The sequence below is a fragment of the Hoplias malabaricus genome, chromosome 4 (genome assembly GCF_029633855.1).
Source record: "Hoplias malabaricus isolate fHopMal1 chromosome 4, fHopMal1.hap1, whole genome shotgun sequence".
Taxonomy (NCBI): Eukaryota; Metazoa; Chordata; class Actinopteri; order Characiformes; family Erythrinidae; genus Hoplias; species Hoplias malabaricus.
This window is the reverse complement of record NC_089803.1, coordinates 14,076,930-14,104,471: the sequence shown is the minus strand read 5'-3', so window position 1 is coordinate 14,104,471 and position 27,542 is coordinate 14,076,930. Positions and strand designations below refer to the sequence as shown.

Sequence of the window (27,542 nt, the reverse complement as noted above, 5' to 3'; positions counted from 1 at the left end):
ACAGAAGCTCTCAGGCTGCACATGATGTCTTTAATGGAGATGATTAATAAAGAGCATGGACCAGGTGTACTGTGTTTATGGGTAATTTCAGGGTATGAGCACTAGGTGGAGTGTGTGAGTTAAAGATAGACAGTAAACAGGCAACAGTTTTCTTTGTTTTTCTGCTCTTGCTAATTCCTTGGGAAGCACTTCACCAGCAGTTGTAGTTGGTGCATTTCTAAAACTCATGATGACTTTAACAGATGATCAATAATAAATCTGTTTAATTATATTCTGACAGGAAGTGGTGGTCATAAATGAGACCAGTTCAAACTGAAACACAATGACACAGATGTTAGAGACACACCGACGTGAGAGTTCTGGGCTGATGCCGATATTCGATATTACACATGTACACATCTACCAATACTGATACTGAGAAAACTGCTAACCACAATTATTTAGCGAACTGTTGCTTACAGAGACTGGGCTCAGCTTTTAATTAAATTACAGAGCTCCACAAACTAATACAAATATTAATAATAAATACAGGTATGTTCACATGAAGAAAAGAATTAAACACTCATACATACCAGTAGAGCTATAACAATGTAACTATTCTACAGTAGAGTAATATAGAAAAAACAGTTTCAGCTCTGCCTTTGTGCTCCTCCACACAGTCAGAGGGGGAAGAATCAGAGACAGTTTTTATTCTACATGTTCATCACACGTCTATTTTATTTATTTTTATTTATATTTTGAATCTGAATGTATCTGAGTATTGTTCTGTGGTGTATTTAGGATTTTTTTAAACTAAATTTTCAAAACCTGAAAACTTCACCACCTCACAAATTCAAGTTTGTCAAATACCATAAAGATATGATTCATTCATTCATTATCTGTAACCCTTATCCAGCTCAGGGTCACGGTGGGTCCGGTGCCTACCCGGAATCACTGGGCACAAAGCAGCAACACACCCTGGAGTCCTTCACAAGGCGATACATACTCACACACTCACACCTACCTAATCCACCTAAAAACATGTGGGAGGAAATGGAGCACACGGAGGAAAACCACACAGACACAGGGAGAACACACCACACTCCTCACAGACAGTCACCCGGAGGAAACCCACGCAGACACAGAGAGAACACACCACACTCCTCACAGACAGTCACCCGGAGGAAACCCACACAGACACGGGGAGAACACACCACACTCCTCACAGACAGTCACCCGGAGGAAACCCACGCAGACACAGGGAGAACACATCACACTCCTCACAGACAGTCACCCGGAGGAAACCCACGCAGACACAGGGAGAACACATCACACTCCTCACAGACAGTCACCCGGAGAAAACCCTCGCAGACACAGGGAGAACACACCACACTCCTCACAGACAGTCACCCGGAGGAAACCCACGCAGACACAGAGAGAACACACCACACTCCTCACAGACAGTCACCCAGAGAAAACCCTCGCAGACACAGGGAGAACACACCACACTCCTCACAGACAGTCACCCGGAGGAAACCCACGCAGACACAGGGAGAACACATCACACTCCTCACAGACAGTCACCCGGAGAAAACCCTCGCAGACACAGGGAGAACACACCACACTCCTCACAGACAGTCACCCGGAGGAAACCCACGCAGACACAGGGAGAACACATCACACTCCTCACAGACAGTCACCCGGAGGAAACCCACGCAGACACAGGGAGAACACATCACACTCCTCACAGACAGTCACCCGGAGGAAATCCACGCAGACACAGAGAGAACACACCACACTCCTCACAGACAGTCACCCGGAGGAAACCCACGCAGACACAGAGAGAACACACCACACTCCTCACAGACAGTCACTCGGAGCGGGACTCGAACCCACAACCTCCAGGTCCCTGGAGCTGTGTGACTGCGACACCTACCTGCTGCTCCACCGTACATAACTCAACATAATTCAAGTATAAAATATTCACATAAATATAATTAAAATATTTAAATAGTTTAAGATGTCACTGTTCAAACAAAAAACATTTATCTCCTATTTCCATTTCTCCCAGAGCACTATTTGGTAGAACATGTGGAGTCGCTGCCACACGGCCCCAGCGCCCTGGGTTCAGCTCTCGCCTCAGGACAGACGATGTTTGATTGCCAGAATATGAGAATGTGTTATGTGCTGCTCAAACTGCTACAGAGATAACACATATGTGGCATGTGATGGGGAAAAAAAAAGATTGGATGTGGGCCACAGTACAACATTTAATCCATCTCTGGGGAGGACACACACACACACACACACACACACACACACACAAACTACTGCACTAGGGGCAAAAAGCACAAAAACACCTGGAGCAGTGAGCAGTCATCCCAGCGCCCAGGGAGCAGTTGGGGGGGAGTTGCCTCACTGTTCTTTCTCTCTCTCTTCCACCCACAAAATGTCTATTTTTGTTTAAAACATCATTTGAACACAGCAGCTGTCCTTCACACTGTGAAAATACCATGATGAATGAGCCAATAGAAATGCTCCAATATATATATATATATTTTACATTTATTTCCATTGAAATTCAGGAATGTTTCTTTCTATAGTAAAGTTACTATTTGAAGATTTAAAAAAATGTTCCGTATATTCATGTGTGTGTGTGTGAGAGAGAGAGAGAGAGAGAGATATTTGGGCCACACTGCCACAGGAGAGTGTGTATTTATGTCCCTCACAAATGCAGCTCAACGTCTCATTACTTTTGAGAAAGTGGGAACTAAAACTTGGCGTCCTCTGGTTCTAGATATTAGTCCCAGTAAAACCAGCCTGTATTTCACATCTGCAGCCAACAGACATTAAACTGCACTTGCTGGACAGATGTTATTTAAATAATTAATGCTCTCATGGGAAAATATGTCATTGGTGTCCCAGCACTGTGCGTGTGTGTGTGTGTGTGTGTGTGTGTGTGTGTGTGTGTGTGTGCTTCTAAGGTTTGCTTGGTCAGCCACCCACTGCATCACACTGCCATCACACTAACCCTACAAAAAAAAGAAAGCTCCCGTTTTCAACAACAGTTATGTTTCCATGGCGATGGCAGCTGGGCATCTGGGCATGAGCTGGCAGTGCCCGCTGAGTGGGTGACCTGGCAGGAAGATAATGGTCATGCTCAAAGTCTCAGCGGGAAACACGTAGACCTCAGATGGCCACAAACTGGAGAAAATAGGTCAGACATTTCCACTCTGTCCTGCTGCCCCACCACCCGCCAGCAGCCTCCAAACAGCAGTCAGTAATCGATCTGCGGGAGACCTCACACTAGTGATGTGAGTGTGGTCAGCTTTGGCTCTGGCCGAACGTTTCTGGACACCTTTTCAGCGTTAAGCTTCCTCTGGTGTTAGGGTCCTGACCGACCCGTTTTTAGGTTTTAAATGTGTACAAGTGCTCCATAAATGTGTTTATTGCATCATGTCTTTGACTTTGTTAGGAACTTCTATTTAAACAAAATAATAATAATAATAATAATTATTATTATTACAGCTCCAGGGACCTGGAGGTTGTGGGTTCGATTCCCGCTCTGGGTGACTGTCTGTGAGGAGTTGGTGTGTTCTCCCTGTGTTTGCGTGGGTTTCCTCCGGGTGACTGTCTGTGAGGAGTTGGTGTGTTCTCCCTGTGTTTGCGTGGGTTTCCTCCGGGTGCTCCGGTTTCCTCCCACAGTCCAAAAACACACGTTGGTAGGTGGATTGGCGACTCAAAAGTGTCTGTAGGTGTGAGTGTGTGAGTGTGTGTTGCCCTGTGAAGGACTGGCACCCCCTCCAGGGTGTATTCCAGCTTTGCACCTAATGATTCCAGGTAGGCTCTTGACCCACCGCAACCCTGAATTGGATAAGCGGTTATAGATAATGAATGAATTATTATTATTATTATTATTATTATTATTATTATTATTATTTTACTAAATTACTGTTGTTGGGGTCAATTTCAACCCAGGTATAATTTTAAATCAGAAAACAAAAACAACTGCCAAATCTGGACTCATAAACACACTGTACACCAACAGCCTACAGCTGGCTCCTCCTACAACCACTGGAGCTTCAGTTAGGGGCTTCTATCTTTGTCTGTTTCACAAACCCAGGAAAGACAGACAAGTCCAGACACGTAAGGCCCAGTCAGTGTAGAGTTTTGTAGAGTGTACATCTCCAGTTTACAGTCTGCAACAATGAACAATTAAAACCAATTCTTTCATGGATAACGAAGAGGTAACAATGTAAACAAGAGGGAAGAAACTAATTGGTTGATAATTAATTTTTCTTAGAGGATCTTATGAGTGATTTAAGACACGGGTCAAAACCGACCCATTAACATAAGAGATAGTAACAGAAAGCTAACACAGGAGGAAGGTTAAGAGGGACTATGTCCTCTTCAGTATGTGCTGGAGCATTGCTGTGCACATTTGCCTGCATCCAGCTAGTACCTGCAATTAAAGCCCATTTATTGTTAGTTACACTGCTGTTTCCATAGGGTAGACTGGGGCTGCTTCTCAGTAGCAAGAGCATGAAGGAGAGATCTGCGTTCTACATAGTGAAGCCTATTCGTGATGTTGCAGTGAATGAAGGGACCTTCAGGACGTTGTTGAAGTTGTTGGCAAGTCCCAAACTGATGCTTATTATATTAATTTAACCACACTTGGCGTTTTCATTCATGAACATGAGAACATAACTTTGACAGTGGAAGATGACGTCAAGCAAGAACAACGTAAAGCAAGAACTGGCAAAATCACATACTTGGAAACAGTCTAGAGCTTGTGGCTGTTCTATGATAAATACAGCGTCCCTCAGGTGAGTAGGTCTGGGACAAAGTCATATGTGAAACTATACAGGTTCACATCCAAATAAATAAAAAATAACACGTATATGAACCAACCCTCTGGAGTGAGATGATATCAAGAAGAGCACACACTTCAAAGAGGGAGTTATAGCTTGGTTTACTCACTCTTTCACCAAAGGGGAAACCCTTAAAACCATAACAGAGATGATCTACATATCATAGGACTTAACAGAACAGAATCTGTCCAACCAGATCAGCATCATCGAAGCCTGACAGAGCATCAGTGGGTCTAGCTCAGAACACGAGCTAAAATCAACCCGTTTTAAAGCTTTATGACTCATTCATTTAGGAACAATACCCTAGACATAGCACATACCACTGTCATCAAACACTAGCCTGGATATCAAAATCAGCTCCAGTAAAGATGTCTACGCTTCACAAGACCAATAAAAGATCAAACCAGCACACCGCGCCCATCTTCAACGTTGTTTCTTCTGCCTTTGTGATAGAATTTCTGGGTAAAGTACAGATACGTGTGTGGATTAAGGCCGTAAAGTCTGTGTGTTGTGTGATTTATACGAGGAAGAGTGGATGAACAGCGATGTAAAGTATGTGCAGTGTGTGAAGAAAATGAGGAATAAAGGGTGGTATTAAAGGGTTAATGTTTGTGGTTTGTTAAGCTTATGTTAAGAAGCGCCGCTCTCTTTTAAGGTGGAATGGTTGTTTGTTCGTGGCTGAAGTGTAACTTGACTGTAAGTAATTATTCGCTTTTTGAATTCCCACAGAAGCTCATTTGTAACTCGGGTTGTTTAGTTTTGTAGCACTTTCCCTCTGCGTTTACTTTCATGCAGTTAGCACTCTCCTGAATTTGAAGACATTTCCGTGTACTATTCCAAGTGATCTGAAACAGCAAAAATAAGTCAATATTGTCCACCTATGGAGCAAGAATACAGCAACATCGTCATCTTGGTTTGTGCTTTTCTCTCTAAAAAGTGCCTTTTCACTGCCATGAACAGAGAGTGAAAGCCTAGCATAGCGGACTGAGATACTATGTTTTTTATTTTTTTTAGCCATTTACAGACACAGGGGCTACATAAACAATTTTTGAGCGCACAAAGAGACCTGAGAGCTAGCAAATGGTGAAGAAACACCTTCTGAATTTTTTGATTAACATTGTGAACATCACTTTTAAGCTCATTGAATCTAATTATCTCAATTCAAACCAGAATTACTCTGAAAAACCTTTAAGGATTTCAGTTTAAATGATAGCTTTAAAGTCATTAAGCATCAATATCTGAATATTCAGTTCATACCTAAATGTGGATGTGAGCCATTACCGGAACAGATGCCTCACTGCTGGCCCACTGCATTTAAATCAAAAGTGCTCATTCAGTCAAACACAAAACAGATCAGGCCTGATTCTGGCAAAGCTATGGTTGTGTTGGCCATGGCAAGTTTTGTGGCTGACAAGAGACAATAATTTGGTGTTTATGTGGTCCTCATGTTGCAAGAGGGAGTAGTCCGCCCGGGTGCCATGAATCCCTGTGGCAAGTGAAGTAGAGGGAAATGGGGAATGTGAGCCAGAAATGGACTTTAATTTATTTATTTATTGATTTTGGAATCCTTTGTTTACCTCTCATTCAAAATATGCTGTTGTTGCAGATTGTTCTCCACATCCAAATGTTCCAGAACTTTCTAGTTTCAAAGTTCAGTACCAAAAGCAACAGGATTTCTGGTACATTCTTTAAATACAGGCCCAAACAAGGCCTTAGGTCATTTGTAAATAACTTTCTCCTCATTTTATAGTTCTCACTTCATTGAATATCTCACAGAACATCCCCAAAAATCATCACCAACAGAGTGACTCAGTGACGTTATTTAATATGTTATTATTAATTATATATTTTATTAATTATAGAGCTTCTTCACACAGAAAACACCTGAAGGCTGATTGTTTTGTAATCCTTTGAATATGAAATGACATCAATTTCCACGTCCTGTAGAAGAAGAGCAGCTCTATTACTAGATCTGGTGGGCAGTAAGTAGCTACATTTACTCAAGTACATGTTCTAAAAGGGAACACAGTCTACTCAGGGGGGGGGGGGGTCAGTGGGGGAGTACGCTGCTGTGGGGCTTGGTTCTTGTGGTATTTTCACCAGAGCAGGTCATGGGTGTTTCATTAAGACCCCAGTCTGTTCCCTGCTGAAAAAAAAGGTGTATAATGTGTCCTCACTAAGGTAAGATACACAATATGGCCAAAGGTATAAAGACAGCCGTTCAGCGTTTCTTGGAATAAAAAGAATTAAATCAGAGGTCAGTGCTCTCTATGCTGCAGTAACAGCTACTATTCTTCTAGCTTTACACTAGATGCTGATTGTATTGAGCCACATAATCTTTAGTGAGGTCAAGGCCTTGTACACTTCTAGCTGATGCCAGACTTTTGAATACATTGAAACGCCTGCGTCATTCGATTTGTCTAAAAACTTCTGGACATCCAGTGAACTTTTGTGGATGCAGGCGATGCTGACCACATCAGTGTCAGGGCTGCGGGGAACCCCTCGTGCCTGTGTGTACAGTGGAGTTAATAGAACTAGCTTTCAGTGACAGGTGGCTGAGCGAACAGGCGACAGACTCTGTTCTCCATCGGCAACGACGTATAAAATATCATTAAAAACGGAGGCCGCCAGCTCCTCCAGTTTCTCTGTGGGACTTCTTACACCCACGCTCACATTCCTGAGCTCAGAAACCATGCCCTGCCTTTGTGTGTATTTATAAAGCATCGAAAGTCTGCAGTGAAATTGTGGATGTGTAGTTTTTACTATAATGGTCTGTTCCTCTGGAGCTTTAAGCACATACAGCTAATGAGTTTATTTACACTAATGAGTATTTTCACTATTCATAGTCCATTCCAACATCCAAGCATAATTATAAATGCGCAACGCCTCCTAAAACGCTTATAATCAGCTATAATTCAATATTTTTAACTTAAATCAAATCTACACACAGTTATTCTCTTCATTCTATTCATTATAAAGATGATAAATGTTTAAAATACCATCACTGAGGGCTTCAGGTAAAATGACTGATGCTTTACATCATTATTTAATAAAAATAAATATAAGGACTAACTTTACTTCACGCACTAAATGATGGCATTTTAAACATTTCTAATTAATATGTATTATATGTGCTTTATAAATATGCACAGGTTATAACCAATTATAGCTCATTATAATAGCTTTATAAGGCATTATTGGAGTTTATAAGAATAGTTACAAAGCATTATTAACAAATTACACAAAGATATAACTGCATTTATAAATGGTTATAAATATGAGCTTCATTTAAAATGTATCAGCACAAAATTGCTATAAAATTTTAGAATTAGAATCACTTTATTGGCCACAGAGGAAGTTGTTCTCCGCATTAAACCCAATCCGTGCTGTGAAACACACATTTACACACACACACACACACCAGTGAACACTAGGGGGCAGTGAGCACACATGCCCAGAGTTGTGGGCAGCTGTAGACACAGTGCCCAGGGAGTAGTTGGAGGTTAGATGCCTCACTCAAGGGCACTTCATTTACGACCTGTCGGCTCTGGGATTGAACCATCAACCTGCTGGTTACACGCCCAGTTCCCTAGCAACCAGGCCACGGCTGCACCTTGTGTATCCGCTGTTCATAATGCTATGAAAGATTAAGGAAATCTCGAATCTGGGGAAATCTCAGTCAGAACATCACTGTTGGATGAGCGTGACCTTTGAGGCCTCAGACAGTTCTTCAATGAGACTCTGTCATGGTGCTGTGATGAATATAGACAAATAGTAACAACACAGTTCCTGCTGCGTCAAGAAACGGAACCTGAATCTCTGTTACACAGGAAATAATATGTGTCTCAATTCTATGCAGAAATACATAGTTTTCTCGGCCTCAGCTCATTCCAGACAGGTTTTACAGACAGTGGAAGTGTGCGCTGTGGTCAGATTAGTTGCTATTTTTAGCTTGTTTTATAGAAACAGATACAGAATTGGCCGTGCAAACTTTTATTAGTGACAGGTGCAAAAGCCAAACTCTCTTATTTTGTTTTATATATATATATACACATATATCCAGGAAGTCCATGGTTATTTCAAAACACCAGGCCTCATTCTGTATACGCTACAACAACATTACACCATCAAGCAACAGTTAGTTTTCTAAACTCCCAAAAGCCTTGACATTGGAAAAGGGGAAACTGCCTCTTTGTGTATGTCATATCATATCACTCATATCACTCAGTCGCAATGTGTTTCGATTCTATCTCCCTCTCTTTCTCAGAGTGTGTGTGTGATGTCAGTGTTGGTTGTATAAAGAGTGTATAATTAGAGAGGAAAGCTGAAGTGTATAATCACTCTTCCAGCTCACGGCTATTCTGGACTGCTGGCTGAGCCCAGAGTAGGCGGAGCTATGGTCTGGTGTTTTGTTTTTTTTTCCATCAGACAAATTCATCCTCCTGCGCTAGGACTGGGTAATGATTGGTACCTGTACATTTGTGTTCCTAACTGCACCATGGATCGGTTTATGGGTGATATGAGTTACACTGTGGTGCAACCATTGCTGCCAATGGTGAGAAAGAGAGGATTTAGAGCAGCTGCACATAAGCATATGGTCACCATGACTAATGCATGGTATGAAGGGCCCTGCAGCAGCTGACCTCACTTTCCAAGCTGGGAGGGTAAAGGTGAGCATGGGTTTCCTCCAAGACTTGAGAAGCTAATAGAACAGAACTGGGCAGTTAGTGTTCTCCTCCAAGCATGTTGAACTGTCACCTTCTACTAGATGATATTATGGGATATTACGTGGGATATTACTCCGTTGTGTCCAAAATTAGGGAGAAAGCCAGGTTTAAAATAATGACATGGCAATCAATGGTAAAACAGAGCAGAAACAACAACATCTTTTGAGTATGTTTGGGTTTAAATCAATCAGTGCACAATGTTCAATAAGAAACTTCCTATTTCCAAACATTAATGTGGCATCTACAAAGTCATTAATCATCAGTGTTGTAGGTGTAGGACCATCCTGAAGAGAGGATGTTCAGGACACTCTCGAGGGGGTGTAAGAATTGTACGAAGTTCTAAGACATATCAGTGGCAAGGTGTAAATTTCTCCAAATCGTTTTCGCTAAGCTACACTTAAGTGGCCACTTTCCTTCAGAATGACCCAACGTTACTGGAACAAAAGAATGCTGTCTCACAAGACAGCACGGCGATCCTTTTTAAGATTTAGCTCCAGAAGAGTTTGGGAAAGTGCAGTTTACTGTAAGGATGATGACCACATAATTAGCACCTAGCCTCAGGACGGGAGTTGATATCTAGTCTAGTGAGAGGCTTCCACAATAATCAAAACCTCAGATGCATTTCTGCTCAGCACTCTCATCACTGGCCGCCTGACTCTTCTGTGAAATATGCAGCTGAAAGTACGTCCTGCCAGAGAGCAGAACTCACAAAGCAATAGGAGCTTGTCGCATCAAAAATGTTTTTGTTTTTTGTTGCACAGTTCTATAATGAAAGTTTACAAACATTCACATCTGGACTTTAACACCACTGCTGTACCTTTTAAAGGTACATTTACACTGCGTGTACCTTTGGTGACCGTTAACGTAAGTCTGAAAGGACACGGAGCTCTCTATAAGATGTAACTGAGAAAAAGGAAATAGACACAAAAGAGGAATCAAGCAAAGAGGCTGCTGATATTTTCTAGAACAACATTCACCGATGTCCACAGCTCAGACCTTAATATCACTGAACGTATTTGAGACAGACATGAGTCGTGGGTGTCAGGACTTTTCCTACAGAGGAGGGTCCACTGTCTGAGGATGTTTTCCTAGGAATGACAAATCTGGGAATAATTTCCCTCATTAGGGCTTTTGTAACTGTTAGAGCATCTTGCTGAGTGGTAGGACAGGCTTCTACACACTTTGAAAACATGTCGACCATCACAAGCACACATTTCCTTTTCTGGCATGGAGACAGTTCAATGAAATCCATCTGTAAGTGATCATTTGTTCTTTATGTTTTTTATGAAATGTCACCATTTCAGGTGGGTTCTTGGAGGGTTGTTGAAACATCCACTACAGATTACACAATCTCTACACTGAACGTTCCCCCGTCTGGAAACCCATACACTTCCACCCAAAACTCCATCAATTGTAATGCCGCTTCCCCACGTACGTTCCTCATGTCACAACACATACATGATGTCCATGCACCTGGTGCGTGTTCATATTTACTTTGATGCTTGCCCATTTTGTTTCTTTTCACCAGTATTATTATCATTCTGTTTTGTGATGGTGGAATTCTTTATACTATAATTGGAAGAATTTGAATAGAGTCACAGTGGGAAGCAGAAAACCAGCTTCTACGACTGAATCTGAAAGGGTTGGATGATGAAGGCACAGCGTGGACACTGTTAGCCCTTATTCCGTCAATGAGGAACCAGTTCGGTTCCCGTTTGTGAACCTAATTTTGAATTGTATTCCACCAACATAAAATGGTTCCCAAATCAGGAAGGTTTGTTCCCAGCTGGAACCTTCAGTGGTGCCATCTGTGGTCATGTCCCACTAAAGAAGCTCCAGAAAAAGCTCAGAACATCAAAAAAAAAAAAAAGTGTTATATTTTGAGGAGGAGGACAATGCTGTGTGTGTTTTTTTGTGGCTATGTTCAGCGCAACTTAAGGTACGTTGTACAATTGTTTCTCAGCTGTTCTCACTGTTCACAGGCTCAGCAGCACAGCTCAGAACACGTGTATCAGAAGCTGCAGGAAACAGTGGATATACCATGACTGTATTTGTTCATCTATGGCTATGGCACTGAGTTCGGCTACAGCGATGCTAGCAGAACCTAGCAACCTCGCAATACGCCTCGCTGATGACGTATTCTTGGTTTCCATCAAAACATTGTCTTAGCTATTTGGCAAGAAACATAATAAATAAAAGGGAGGTCTTTGACTTATGCACGGTGCTCTACATACACACTCTCTTCAGATGAATGAATTCTGGCTAACAGCTATTCCACATGGTTATGATCTTGCCCGTCTTGTCCCATATGTAGCTTACTCCTCTATGGAGAATGGAGAGGTACATGTTTTACACTCATTTCCTCTCTCTCTCTCTGTCTGTTTTTTAGCTCTAATCTTCTAAAGGTAGGGGGGTGGGTGGCTCACACAGGAAATCTTAAACCCCCCAAGACTCAAGCCAAACATCCTACCTGCCTGTCTGAATACTGCAACACTCAGCGCTTCTCAGAAAGCAGGAAAAAAATAGCTTTCGTTTTCCTCTTTAAATATATAGCTGTCCTCAGAACCGAAGCTGGCCTCCAGCCGAAAACTTTGAAGCAAGAAGCTCAGTTTAGCTCTGTTTCGCTACACGTAATGAACCAAGCAGACTGTAACTACCTTAAAAGCCCAAATACAGACCGTGACAAAAATATCCCTCCAAAAATGTACTTTATTTTATCTGCGACTTTGACTTTGTTTATCGCTGAATCTACTCTGAAAATAAGAGGAATGAGCTGGTCATTCACTGACATCTGATGTTTCCATTAATGATCTTCAGGAAGACTTTAGAAAGAAGGGCTGTATGTGGAGTATTCTGAAATACTAGGGTTAGATATTATAGATACAATGGCTTAAACCTCCCTGCAGGTATTCTGATACAAAAGAAGAGGAGGTTATTGTCCATGAACATCCTCATAAATACTTTCTAGATCTGGAGATATGAGTCCATAAACAACCACAAACACACTCTTCAACAGCAGGAGATACTGGTCCATATACACTCTTAAATATAAAGGTGCTACAAAGGGTTCTGTGAGCGATGTCATAGAAGAACCACTTTTAGTTCCTTAAAGAACCATTTCCCTGATTTGTTTAAATGGTAAACAACAAGAGAAGAACACGAGATGGGTTTTTAAAACTTTAAAAGGTTCTTCACATTCACACATCTCTTAAACAAACGCATTTCATTACGGAACCAGAAGTGGTTCTGCTATGGCATCGTTCAAAGAACCTTTTGTAACAACATTTGTACAAACCCCATAAACACCCTTCTACTCTAGAGCCGAAGATATTAGTTCATATAAATACCCCATAAACACTCTTCTAATCTAGAGCCGAAGATATTAGTTCATAAATACCCCATAAACACTCTTCTAATCTAGAGCCGAAGATATTAGTTCATAAATACCCCATAAACACTCTTCTACTCTAGAGCCGAAGATATTAGTTCATATAAATACCCCATGAACACTCTTCTAATCTAGAGCCGAAGATATTAGTTCATATAAATACCCCATAAACACTCTTCTAATCTAGAGCCGAAGATATTAGTTCATAAATACCCCATAAACACACTCTTCTACTCTAGAGCCAAAGATATTAGTTCATATAAATACCCCATAAACACTCTTCTAATCTAGAGCCGGAGATATTAGTTCATAAATACCCCATAAACACTCTTCTAATCTAGAGCCGAAGATATTAGTTCATATAAAAACCCAATAAACACTCTTCTAATCTAGAGCCGAAGATATTAGTTCATATAAATACCCCATAAACACTCTTCTAATCTAGAGCCGAAGATATTAGTTCATAAATACCCCATAAACACTCTTCTACTCTAGAGCCGAAGATATAAGTTCATATAAATACCCCATAAACACTCTTCTAATCTAGAGCAGAAGATATTAGTTCATATAAATACCCCATAAACACTCTTCTAATCTAGAGCCGAAGATATTAGTTCATATAAATACCCCATAAACACTCTTCTAATCTAGAGCCGAAGATATTAGTTCATATAAATACCCCATAAACACTCTTCTAATCTAGAGCCGAAGATATTAGTTCATATAAATACCCCATAAACACTCTTCTAATCTAGAGCCAAAGATATCAGTCCCTAAACAACCACGTGAACTCTCATACTGTAGAACAGGAGATATCAGTCAATGAACAACCATAGAAGCTCTCCAATATTCCAGACCAAGGTATTAGACCATATACAAACCCCATAATCATTCTAATACTCTAGACCAGGAGATATTAGTCTATAAACAACCCCATAGAGTCTCTAACGCTGAGATATAAACCCATGTACACACCACATGTGCTCTAGAATGGGGGATATCAATCCACAAGAAAACCCATAATATTATAGATCAGATTCTAGCCCATAAAAAAAACCCCATAAACACTCATCTAGGGCAGGAGAAAAGATTAGTTCATAAAAGTCCCATAAACACTATCCTATATAATAGATATTAGAAAATACTACTAATATTAATAGATATTACACCATAAACAATGTCAATGTCATGGAATAGATATCATCCCAAAGGGAAAAAAAAAGATACAAAAAATAAAAATGTGAATATTGAAAAACTACTAGTGCTTATAGATATTGGTTCATAAACAGGTAAAGATACTATTTCATGAACAGCATTTAAACACTTGGTCACATTACCATTAAAATAATACACCGTTCTTCATAGACAATCTTAGAAAGCGCTCCAGTGTACTAAACTGTGATATTATAATCCACTAACATCTGCAGTAAATGATACTGAACATGTCTGGAGCGAGAGAGAAGCCGTCGTCTGGTAAAACTGGCTCCAGACCGACGATGCGCTCCTCCAGGTTCATCATTACCTGATTAATGAAGTAGATTATAGACTAATAACCCCTGCTCTCATGTGTAGGACACTTTATTTGTGTAAAGAAACCACCACAGAGCGAGAGTGAAAGTGAACTCACCTGGAACTTCCTTCTGACCGGCGGTCGTAGCGTTGGGCTTGAAGCGGTCAGCGTCCACCTTCATATTCGGACACAGCACATCTGCAGGAGGAGCAGACGTAAACTGTTAGGACACTGTGGTGAGAGAGAGCCATTGCCCCTCAGTGATTATTGTTGTAGCTGCAGTGTTAGCATTAAAGAGGATTATATTACGAACTCTCTTTCAAAATGGACTGTGTCTCAATTACCAAGCGTCACCTTGCTCCCTGTTGTTTTCATAGACCACTGTCTAGGAAGGAAGCATTTTAACCCAGGCCTGTGATCATGTCTCTTTTCTGTATTCTATAGGGTCATTCACTCATTATGTTCATTATGTTGCTATAGGGTCATTCACTCATTCATCTTCAGTAACTGCTTCATCCTGTTCAGAGTTGTGGTGGGTCTGCAGCCAACCTGCAAGGAATAAACCCTGAACAGGGAGTCAGTCCATCAAACACTCACCCAGTCACTCACTCATGCCTGTCAACAATTTAACACTCACACACTCACTCACACCATCTGGTTCATCTCCCAAACCTGGGTATATTTCTGAGGAAACCCAGGAGGATAGCAACCGATAGCAGCAAACCAGTTCACAGTCCGTCACAATCCACCAAATCCTGATTACTACCAATACCATTCATTCATTATCTGTAACCCTTATCCAGTTCAGGGTCGTGGTGGGTCCGGGGCCTACCTGGAATCATTGGGCACAAGGTGGGAATACACCCTGGAGGGGGCGCCAGTCCTTCACAGGGCAACACAGACACACACACATTCACACCTACGGACACTTCTTGAGTCACCAATCCACCTACCAACGTGTGTTTTTGGACTGTGGGAGGAAACCGGAGCACTCGGAGGAAACCCACACAGACACAGGGAGAACACACCACACTCCTCACAGGCAGTCACCCGGAGGAAACCCACGCAGACACAGGGAGAACACACCACACTCCTCACAGACAGTCACCCGGAGGAAACCCACGCAGACACAGAGAGAACACACCACACTCCTCACAGACAGTCACCCGGAGGAAACCCACGCAGACACAGGGAGAACACACCACACTCCTCACAGACAGTCACCCGGAGGAAACCCACGCAGACACAGGGAGAACACACCACACTCCTCACAGACAGTCACCCGGAGGAAACCCACGCAGAGACAGGGAGAACACACCACACACCTCACAGACAGTCACCCGGAGGAAACCCACGCAGACACAGGGAGAACACACCACACTCCTCACAGACAGTCACCCGGAGGAAACCCACGCAGAGACAGGGAGAACACACCACACACCTCACAGACAGTCACCCGGAGGAAACCCACGCAGACACAGGGAGAACACACCACACTCCTCACAGACAGTCACCCGGAGGAAACCCACGCAGAGACAGGGAGAACACACCACACTCCTCACAGACAGTCACCCGGAGGAAACCCACGCAGAGACAGGGAGAACACACCACACTCCTCACAGACAGTCACCTGGAGGAAACCCACGCAGAGACAGGGAGAACACACCAATACTAATTACACCCAATTACTGCACCCACCAAGTCTTTTTCTGGTCACACTTTTTTTAAAACTATTTTGCAACTTTGTAACACTACTTTGGAGTGTCCATGTGTTATGTGATGTGACAGTAAATCTGATTTGATTTGTCCTTTGGAATGACGGAGCTCCATCCAGTAGCTTTGGGATGAGTTGAAGAGGTCTTTGATTGACCCTGAACTAATCAACCATCCAATGTCAGCCCCTTACCACACGGCTGAAATGGCTGAATGCCATCAAATCCTCACAGACTTGTTCCAGTATCTAGTATAGACGCCTTTCCAAAAAAAGCAGAAGAGATCCCTGGATGAGCAGGTGTCTACAAACCTCTGTACGTGTTAATGTGGTGAAATCTGTTGGTGTCAATGTGGGACCCCTGATGCAGGAGCGATGCCGATAGACGTCTTATGTTCCAGGCGCACTCTTGAAATTACTGCCAGCATAAAAAGGTGTGAATCTCTGCTTCTTCTAATGAGACACTTTAGTCGGAACTCTCCTATTTACCAACAGGCCTTTACCCTTAAGTGCCCCAGTGCGTGGTATGTCTTCGGATTCATCGTCCGACAGAAGAGAAGGGAACGGACATTTCAGATTGAAAAGAGAATACGATCATTTGCGTGGGTGTAATAGCATCCTGACTTTATCGCCCATTGCAGAGAGGGGGCGCTGACCTAGAGTCAGCTCGTGTCCAGGTAATGACGCTCATTAGGACATAAACTGAACGGTCTTTCTCTCAGCAGGACAAGCGGGGGCCTCTTAACGCGTGCCCTGGCCTTTGATTCATTGCCGTTTGGGACGAAGCACTGCTTTAATGATCGTAAACGTCTCTATTACACCTTTGTGTTCTCATCACCATAATGCAGAACACAAAGTACCAGGCTCTAGCATCTTCCCTCCTTCCCTTCCCCATAAACGAGCGCCTCAGCACTGCCTGGCATTTATGAAACAACAAACCCACACTTTACTGGAGGTTTACAGCAGGCGGGACTCCTTTAATGGCTGTAGTTACTGTTATAGGTGCTATCTGTCTTCCTCTATAACCACCCCACACCGCCACAGACTGCAGACACCTGCTCGTCCAACTTGTCTTCTGAAGTCACGGGTGTTAATGAGGATGCTGTCCCTCCTCAGCTGCGGTAACAGCCTCTTCTGCTGTGAGGAGTTGGTTGCATTCAGCCTCATAAATGTTAGAGTTCAGGTGCTGATGTCGGAGGACTAGATCTGGATCATCCCAAAGCTACTGTATGGAGATCCATCACTGCAGAGGACACACTAGAACATGCTGATAGGCTTTATACCAGCGCTCTGGAAATGAACCCTTTAACGCACGTGGGAATTGAACTCGTTAGGTTTCATTTATTGATGTAAACACAGTGTCACACTCCTGTTGAGTTCAGGAGCTTGCCCCGCGTACACACTCACACACACAGCCTTTGTTTCCATGTCTGAGCAACACTAGCATTAATTCTCTCTATCAAACCTTCTGTTTGATGCTAAATCTCTACCTGAAAATTTGATTTGGCAAATTAAGAGATTTAAATTTAAAAATCACAAAACTGCACTGAGATGTTATAATAAAGTGAAAAAGAAGAGGTTTTCCAGGGTCGCTTTGTCTTGCATATCACACTACACACTTACCTCCCTCTCAAAATACAAAGAAGCACTGGCTTTGTAAATTTACTGTCGTGATTATACATTCAGTCGAAAAATGCTACAAAAATAAATATAATTGGGGGCAGCCGTGGCCTTGAGGTTAGAGCAGTGAGCTTGAGGCCGGAGGGTCGCCAGTTCAGTTCCCGAGAACAGCAAGAGAAAATTCACGGCTGAAGTGCCTTTGAGCAAAGTGTCTAACTCCCAAACTGCCCCCCAGGCGCCGAGGTGGTGTGTGTTTTCACTACCACTAGTGTGTGTGTGTTTGTGTGTTCACTACAATGGAAGGGTTAAATGCAGAGAAGCAATTTCCCCAGTGACTTAAGGCTCAAGTGTAGCTGCTCCCGGGTTCATTGAACTCATACTAGGTCTCCAATGTACCAGCCCTCACTTATGCAATGTTCCAACCTCTATTGTCAACCTTCCCTGATCAGTAAAGTAGAGGCTGTCTCTTCTGCCAGGGGAGACAACCTCCCCATCAAGGTCCATCATTCCCAAAGGAACCCTCCACAAGTGGGTGTCATCAAACATGTGGGTCGTACTGTGTGGTGACTGATGATAAGCAGGAGTGGTATCCATCATTCTCTCTCTCTCCTCGAGGACTGGATGGTGTGATTTATGACTGCAGGTTGCTCTGAATGCAGACGGCTCCAGAGAGCTTCAGGCCCAGAGAGCTGACCGCATGCCAACGCCCAAGTGGTGAGTCCTGGACGCCCACAGATGCAGAGTTCAAAAGCCCTAAGGACACTCCGTGATAGCTGTGGTGACAGCAGGGGTAAACGATACCAGCGTAGTGGGTTTACTCTGGCAGCCGCAGTGAGGATCTGTGATATTTCTGGAGAAAGATGTCTCGCTAATGCTAAGGAGGGATGCTAATAAAAGAAGCTACGTGTGGAGCTTAGCTTCTTTTATTAGCATCCTTCCTTTTCCCTTTTACTCTAATCAGTGTGTAGGAGCGGGGTTGTTTGCTGTCTCCCTGACCACCCCCACGCACCTCAAAATGTAGCTGGTGATGTCTCAAAACACCATCTCTAACAGGAACAGCAGTCTTTGGAAACCAGAACAATGGCGGCGGTGTTTGCTCATGGTGTATCGGCGTGTTGTTGTTGTTTGGGACTGAACACAGCTCTGTCATCAGTTCAGACAGATCAGTAGAGTGTGTTCCTTCCTTGTTGCAGCGGCCAGCTCTCACTGGATTCTTTCGTCAGCCACTGATCAAAGGTACTCTATGATACTGTAGTGAAGACCAGTGGGGGTCCCTGGAACACGGAGAGACCCTCAGACCCAGTCTGTGATGGCTGCTCTGAGGAAAACCCCCCTCTTAAGGTGATGGTTTTAATCTGAGTGTCACCTGCCGTGGTCCAGGGGGCACAGTGTGCACTCTCAGTTCAGTCTAGGCCCAATCACAGCGCAGCGCTCCAGACCAGGGTGGGCTTCTCTCTGGAGACGCTGCTGTGATGTGGTTTTACAACCCACAGTGTTATCATTACCTCATTAAATCATCACACGATAATAATCTCTCCGTTACCGCATCTTCCCCCTCCTCTGTCTACCTTTCTCTCTCTTACTCTCCCCGTCTTTCTCTCCAACTCCTTCTTTCTTTCTCGTGTGCTCTCTATCCCCCTTTTCTCTGTCTCACTCACTCTCATGCTCCTTCTCTCTCTCCCTCTCTTTCATTCTTTCTTCCTCTGTTCCTTTATCTCTTGTTTTCTTTCCTTCCTTTATCACATATCTCTATCTGTCTTGTGTTTTACACTTTCATTCTCTCTGTGTGTGTGTCTCCATCCCTTTCTCTCTCTCACACACACACACACACAAACACGCTCTTGGCACGATCCAGACAGACGCCCAAACCGCAGCCCAATCGAGTGCCTGACAATCATGTTCTATCAGACCCTGTAATTTTCTTTAATCGTGGCTATAAAAAGCGCCGTCGACTTTAAAAGGCCTTAACTTCACCCTGAGCTCCAGGCCGCAGCAGCTGGGGCACTTCAACCTCTCTCTCTCTCTCTCTCTCTCTCTCTCTCTCTCTCTCTCTCTCTCTCTCTCTAATGGGGGTGTGGTCTGGGGGGCTCCTGCTAAATTCCTCTCTGTAACTGACCTTAATAAATGATTATAGTCTGAGCTTCCTCTCGCGGACAGGTTTGTTTATATTTCAGTGACTCTGACATGCCCCCAGTGCTGACACAAGTGCTCCATTCCACTCCCATAGTTTGTATGAGCTCTGGAGAAGCCACCATTCTCAAAGCCAACAGTCAGCTGGAGGAGTATACAGCCCCAGCACTGGGCTGTGGAGCAGAGGAACTGCGTTCTCTGGAGTGAGGCACTCCATTCAAGACTGTTGGGATGAGCTGGAGTGGTTCCAGCATTAACTTTCAGAACTCATTCAACATCAACTCCCAACCTCAGCACAGCAACAAATGCTTTAGCCGCCTTTCTCTACCAGGATGCTGCTGCACCCTGGTGCCATCTGGTTTCATCAGGAGTGCCATCAAAAATATTCCGAAATAAATCACTTTATCATGAAAATGCAGCTACGGTGATAGAAGAGTGACGAGGACAGAAATAAATATAAATATATAAAGAATGAAGTCTGAACATTTAAAAAAATAAAGTCAGAGTATCTATAGAATACTGCCTCAATATTTAAAGAATGAAGTCAAAATATTTAGAGAATAAAGACAAGGAAATATAAATAATAAAGTCTGAATATTTAGAGAATAAAGTCTGAATATTTAGAGAATAAAGTCTGAATATTTAAAAAATAAAGTCTGAATATTTAGAGAATAAAGTCTGAATATTTAAAAAAATAAAGTCTGAATATTTAGAGAATAAAGTCTGAATATTTAGAGAATAAAGTCTGAATATTTAAAAAATAAAGTCTGAATATTTAAAGAATAAATTAAGAATATTAAAAAAATAAAGTCTGAGTATTTAAAGAATAAATTTAGAATATTTAAAAAATAAAGTCTGAATATTTTAAGAATAAAGTCAGAATATTTAAAAAATAAAGTCAGAATATTTAAAGAATAAATTCTGAATATTTAGAAAAAAATAAAGTCAGAATAATTAGGGAATAAAGTCTGAATATTTAAAAAGATAATAAAGTCAGAATATTTAGGGAATGAACAACTCCTGCTCTCTCTTTGTGGGGTGAGACAGTGGGATTGCATTGTGTGTGTGTGTGTGTGTGTTAGGTATTTTTTTATTTGAGATGAGGTGACTTCAGGTTTAATATATTCTTGACATGGGGAGACAATCTATAGCAGGAAATCTCTTATTTAGATTTAAGGCACTCCATGGAACTGGCTTGTAACTCACTCTCTCACTCACTCAGTCACTCACTCACACTTTCACGTTTGTTGGAGGCAGGAGGTGTGGACTTCACTAATCATGAGAACTGTGAAGAACAAGGTATAAGAGAGAAGACGACCTGAACAGAGCAGAGACATGGGGACAGAAGACAGGACCCCGAACAGAGCAGAGACATGAGGACAGAAGACAGGACTGAAATCCTCTGCCGTGACCCATGACTCCACCTTCCAGGATTGCTGTTACACCTCCCCGAAGGAGCAAGACTTGGCCTGGGCCATAATTCTACACAGCAGCTGCTCTTTAAAGCGACGTCTGGGTCTCTCTGGTGGTACCTACGTTCCCCTGAGGCTGGACAGATGACAAAGCAGTGAAAAACCTGCAGTGCGTCATTGTGTTCAAATGGAGCGGCATGGGAACCGTAGCTCTGACTGTGGGCTGCTTTTCCGTCGTCCCTGTGGCCAGCGCACTGTAATTTACAGAGTGACCCCGAACTCTGCAGGGTGTAGCTGCGCAGCCCGGGACACACGTAGTTTAGCGCACCATCCATTTAGGTCCAGATTCGGGACAGAGATTACAGACGACATCACAGACGGTCGAAACTGCAATCGGAGCGAAGGCACTGTAGCCATGTGAACTGGGTCAGGAGTCGCGGGCTACCAGTCTGGAGCAGATACACATGATTCACTACATGCTCTAAGGTTCATAAACACCTATCTCAAGTTGTACACACACACACCATATACTTCCCAATCCAGTGATCAACTTTGAGCTAGAGAAGCAGCTTCACACGAGCCTATGGTCACCATGCCCAATGCCAAATGTCAGCCAGTCTGAGTCTGTCCAAGGAGTGAGGACGCACAGTGCAGTGAGATCAGAGTGAGGAAATGTCTCAGCAGATGGGTAATCAGAAGCAGATTGAGGGGAGAAAACATTAAAACACTGGGACTAGCCTGTTCAGCCACGCTGTGCATTGGAGGTGATTAGAGGCTCGCTGCGCTGTGGCTATGGGCGGACCACCGTTCTGAACCCAAGCCCATCAGGCCTCTGTGTGATCACATTGTCCTTTTTTTGGAACAAGTAAAGAAACATAGAAAGAACTACACTGCACATTAGATTTGGTATTTGTTTAATGTCTAACCTCATACACCACAGCTGTCCAGAGATGCACATCCACGAGTGGCATTCCCTTTAAGCTTGTGGGGCTATTTAAGCTCTGACTGAAAACTGAGGGATAATAGTGGGGCTCTGAAATCGACAGCATTTATACCTTCAACCGTTAGTAATTACACCACAGATACGTCCCTTCTTTTCCACGTGCGCTTTTTGAAAGGAAAAGTCTTAGATTAAAAGGTGCAAACGCGCCACATTGAGGCCCAGCTCAACTAGAAACACTGGACTGTAATTTTCAGAGCGAAAATAACCCTCTCTAAGCACACGCCATGGTTTCTTTCCGCAGGTATTCTTAGACGCCAGCGCACAGTGCCCATTCGAGCTGGACGCACGGCCCATTTGGAGGCCTTTGAGCTAAAGGGACAAAAAGGTTCAGTTATGAAGCTGCTAGAAGTATTTCTTAGTGGTTTTCAAACTCTGCTCCTTCGTACTGCCAGTGTACTGCTGTGATCACAATGTCCTCAGAGCTCAACACACTTGAAGGAGAACATGAATTACCAGCACTAAAATGACTACCTCAAATACTAACCCCTACTGTCGCTGTCTTTAAAAAAAATGACGCGTCTGCAAAATTGAAAAAGGAAGAAAGTCAACATAATTTCAGTGAAAGTCAACACAAAAGGGTTTTTATTCCAAGTGATTTTGGAGTATTTCTACTGGTCCATTCTTCATGAAGTTTTCAAAGTGCTCTGTTTAAATGATGTTGTACACAAAAAAATCCACATTAGTTTTATATTCTGATTTGTATGTATGAATGTTTGCTGTTTGTGCTTCATGTCTCTGTTTCTTAGCCTTACTTTGTGTTTAGCCTTGTTCAGTGTTTAGTGTTTAGCCTTGTTCAGTGTTTAGTGTTTAGCCTTGTTCTGTGTAGTGTTTAGCCTTGTTCAGTGTTTAGCCTTGTTTAGTGTTAAGCCTTGTTTAGTGTTAAGCCTTGTTTAGTGTTTAGCCTTGTTCAGTGTTTAGTGTTTAGCCTTCTTCAGTGTTAAATGTTTAGCCTTGTTCTGTGTAGTGTTTAGCCTTGTTCAGTGTTTAGCCTTGTTCAGTGTTTAGCCTTGTTTAGTGTTAAGCCTTGTTTAGTGTTAAGCCTTGTTTAGTGTTTAGCCTTGTTCAGTGTTTAGCATTGTTTAGTGTTAAGCCTTGTTTAATGTTTAGCATTGTTTAGTGTTTAGCCTTGTTCAGTGTTTAGTGTTTAGCCTTGTTCAGTGTTTAGTATTTAGCCTTGTTCAGTGTTTAGCATTGTTTAGTGTTTAGCCTTGTTCAGTGTTTAGCCTTGTTCAGTGTTTAGCATTGTTTAGTGTTTAGCATTGTTTAGTGCGTAGTGTTTAGCCTTGTTTAGTGTTTAGCCTTTGTAATTAGCTCCCTAGTCTTTGTATTTAGCTCTCTAACCTTTTTACTTATCTCCATAGTCTTTGTGTTATAGTTTACTGCCTTATATTAAAATCTCCAACACTTACCTCCATCCATTCTCCTTGTACCTTGTACTTCTGGCCTCAACTCCTCCCCCCAACCGTCACAGCATTGTGACAACATACATTTACTTATAATCTGCTCTCTGATTGGCTGAGGGGCCACTGAGGCTCTAACTTATGACCTCCTGGTGATTTATTTTAATTTGAGAAACAATTTTTCAGTCTGGCAATAGCACTTAAAAAAAATACAAAGTGTGAGTCCCCTGTAGGGCTTCCTGGCTGCTCTTTAGGGGTCCACAGCCCCTCGTTTTAAACACAGGGTCTCATACAATTGTTCTCAGGAGTCATTTAATATGGGTCCGTCCTATATCTGGACAACAGAGTTCCTGTGGTCAAACCTAATGCAAGGTTAAGTTTACAGCGAAAGATACACACTTCTAATAAAGAGGTACCTGTAATAATTCTAAAGAGAATATATATCTACATAAATATGACAGTAAGGACAGCAATTACTTATCATACACATACAGACATACAGACAGACACACACACATGCAACGCTACTGAAATAACCGTCTCTCGCTCCAGGCCGCATGCCTCAGTGCTCGGCTGAGGGCTGTTGGATTTAGAGTCTATATTCTTAGTGCTCTAATACAGGCTTGTTGTTTGTGAAGCCTATCTGAGATGATGCCACATATCATTTAAACCACAGTGTTTGTGTGTGGAGAAGGAAGAGGAAGAGGAGGAGGAGATCTCAGTAGCTCTGAGATCCCTCTGTTCCTCCCTACACCTCGTCCTCAAAGCCCCACCAAGGCATGACACCACAAAAATGTCTCTGCTTCTGTAGCAAAGCACCGAGATACTGAAAAACGGATAGAGTTCCAATGGCATTTCAAACCCCCACTGTCAGTGCTGCACTGTGAATAGTCCACCAACCAAACAACATCCAGCCGTGGACAGAGAGAGGACACAGGGTTTTAAAACTTCAGGACCAACTGCTGTGTCTGATCCAGTTGTACCAGCACAACACACACTAACACACTACCATGTCAGTGTCAGTGCAGAGGTGAGAATGATCCACCACCCACATCATACCTGCTCTGTGGGGTCTTGTGGGGGTCCTTAGCAACATATGGACTATGGTTGTAGAACTACAAGTAGAAACGAGGAGGTGGCTATAATGTTACGGCTGTTTGCTGCATATAGTGTGTGTAGACTCCATGAAAAAAGCACTTACTTTCACAGAGTCGTCTCCTGAGCCGGCCTCTGATTCTGTCAATGGCATTGAAATCGGTCACATGGAAGACATGGGCACTCTTGGGTTCGGCGGCGATCTCGTCCAGCTCCTCCCTCAGCGCCTCCCCGATGCCCACGGCGAACATCCTGATCCCAGCCTTGGCTGCAGCCAGGGATGGCTCCAGAACGTAATCCTGACTCCTGCCGTCCGTCAGCAAGATTGCCACCTTCTGGATGCCCCTGGCGGCCGGCCGAGCCCCTGCCGGCACGGTGAAGATGTTCTTGTTGGTGTAGCTGATGGCATCTCCTGTCTTGGTGTTTCCCCCTAGGTATCGGATGTTCTTGGCCGCCTTCTTGACCTCCTCCAGGGATTTGTACCTGGCCAGATTGAACTCGGTTGTGGGACGGTCACTATAGCGCACCACGGCCACTCGAGTCTTATCCTCACCCACGTCGAAGGACTCCACCAGGTTGGCCACCCACTGACGGATCTTCTCAAAGTTATCCTTGCCCACGCTGGATGACGTGTCCAGGATGAACACGAGGTCATAGTGGACATTCTTGCAACCTGGGAAAGAAGACAGGGTTTATAGCACAAGTGGACTGGGACTAAGACATACTGGTGTGTGACAAAGTTTTATGAGGGTCCCTGAGCTTCCTCTGAGAATTAGTGGGAATGGTGTGAAGGTGATTAATGGGGCAAACAATGCTGTAACTAGCTGCTTGTGCATGGACACAATCAAAAATTCTATAATTTAGTGGTCAACATTACAAACTACATCTGACTATAAGACTCCCCTGGTGAGGTCACTTCCAGTCTAGAGGAACACGGAGGCCTTGCCCTTAAGCAAGGGAATACCTCACACTATGCAGATCCCAAATGCACAATCGCAATTTGATGGTTGTCTCTTGAGTTTGTGAGTTCCACAGGGTGCCTGGCATTCCCTCGCTTAAGGGCAAGGCCACCCTGTTCCTCCAGGCTGGACTTCTCCCTTGCCACAGGCCTGGCTTGAGTCTCAGAGTTTTTGGAGTCTTTAATCAAGGCCAATCTTTTTCAAACTTAGACAGCTCGCCATGCTTGCTGGAGAGCACTAAAACACAAACTGCCATCTAAACAGAGGCAATTATACACCTTTTCTCCGACAATAAAGCCTTCACACACTGAAAACATAACTAAACTAATGTGTTCTGCACCTAATGGGACACTTTGGAAGGTGAAAATGTGACATTATAGAATTCGCCCTCTATTAGAGTTTTCAAACATTTTCAAACATTTGCTGAGTGACTAACCTAATTTGTCTTTGGCATTGACATAGACACAACCAGCCACACACACACACACACACACATCTGCTTTCACCGATAAAACAGTAATTATCAATCATAACTAATTGGTGGAATTAAGTGTGTTGCAAACTGAATCAGTAATTGACTGGCCCACTCGTGTAATAGCCCCCTGTCATTAAAGTGTCAGGTTTAATGAACCTTTACCAGTGTATAGTCCTCTTGCCTAATGGTATGTCAACAGCAGAGCATGATTTGTATACACTGTTGACTGCCATTCAAGGTCAGGACCAGAGAGATGCTGAACCTGCAGTGTCATCTCGGGTTTTCTATCTACCTTTGCTAAAAAGAAGTACCAAATAACAGGGCATGATACTATGACAGGACAGCACAAATATAGAAGCTGTATATGCAGAAAAATGTGTGTCTCCCTATCTTGGGCGAGCAAGTGTCCACAAACCTTTGGCCATGTCATGTAGGACTGCATTTAGCCTAGTTCCAGACTAAACTGCAATTTCACTGGTGAAGATTAGACTGCAACTCATCAAACATTGTGCAACTGACTGGACTAGAATTTAGAACAGTCTTCTAGCCTGATAGTATGCTCCTGGAGATCTTACCTGCCCTCTGGCCATCAACTCCACTGCTGTACAATGTCAGGACCAGGATGGTGAGGACCAGTGAGATCCTGAACCCAACCCTCTCCATCTCAGCTGCTGCTTTAATCCTCTTCTGTTCACGTCAAGACGATATGATCATCAAACCTGTGACACAAGAATGGAGATGAATGCGATATTTAGAGCTAGTATGCAAAAGCAACACCTTCCCCACAACTTAGGATACCATGGCAACCCACCCAGTTTACAATAATTACCTCCAAGTCACACTTTAGTAACCACCCGGGATACCATAGCTATTATGTATCGATGCTCTAGTTACCACCCAGTTTACCATAGATACCACCTAGTAACACACTAGTAACCACCTGGGATACCATAGCTATCACTTATCTATACACTTGTAACCACCCAGTTTACCATAGGTACCACCTAGTAATGCTCTTCCTGGGATACAATAGATATCACTTGTCAGGGCTCTAGTAATCACTCAGTTTACCATTGATACCACATATTAACACACTAGTAACCACCCAGTTTACCATAGGTACCACCTAGTAATGCTCTAGTAATCAACCAGTTTACCATAGATACCTCCAATTAACACGCTAGTAACCACCTGGGATACCATAGGTACCACCTAGTAACGCTCTTCCTGAAATAGTTATCATTTATCAGTGCTCTAGTAAT

General features: G+C 43.1%; 1 protein-coding gene across 1 annotated transcript in view; it reads right to left on the bottom strand.

Annotated features, from left to right (window-relative positions):
• col22a1 (collagen, type XXII, alpha 1) overlaps positions 1-26,960 on the bottom strand; it is an 83,048-nt gene extending 56,088 nt beyond the window's left edge. Inside the window, exons 1-3 of the mRNA XM_066669339.1 lie at positions 26,856-26,960; positions 24,953-25,519; positions 14,593-14,673 (exon numbers count right to left, since the gene is read on the bottom strand). Of these exons, the coding sequence (XP_066525436.1) occupies positions 14,593-14,673; positions 24,953-25,519; positions 26,856-26,943 (736 nt within the window). The 5' untranslated portion in view covers positions 26,944-26,960. The remainder of the gene's footprint in view (positions 1-14,592; positions 14,674-24,952; positions 25,520-26,855) is intronic.
• Between the last annotated feature and the right edge of the window lie 582 nt (positions 26,961-27,542).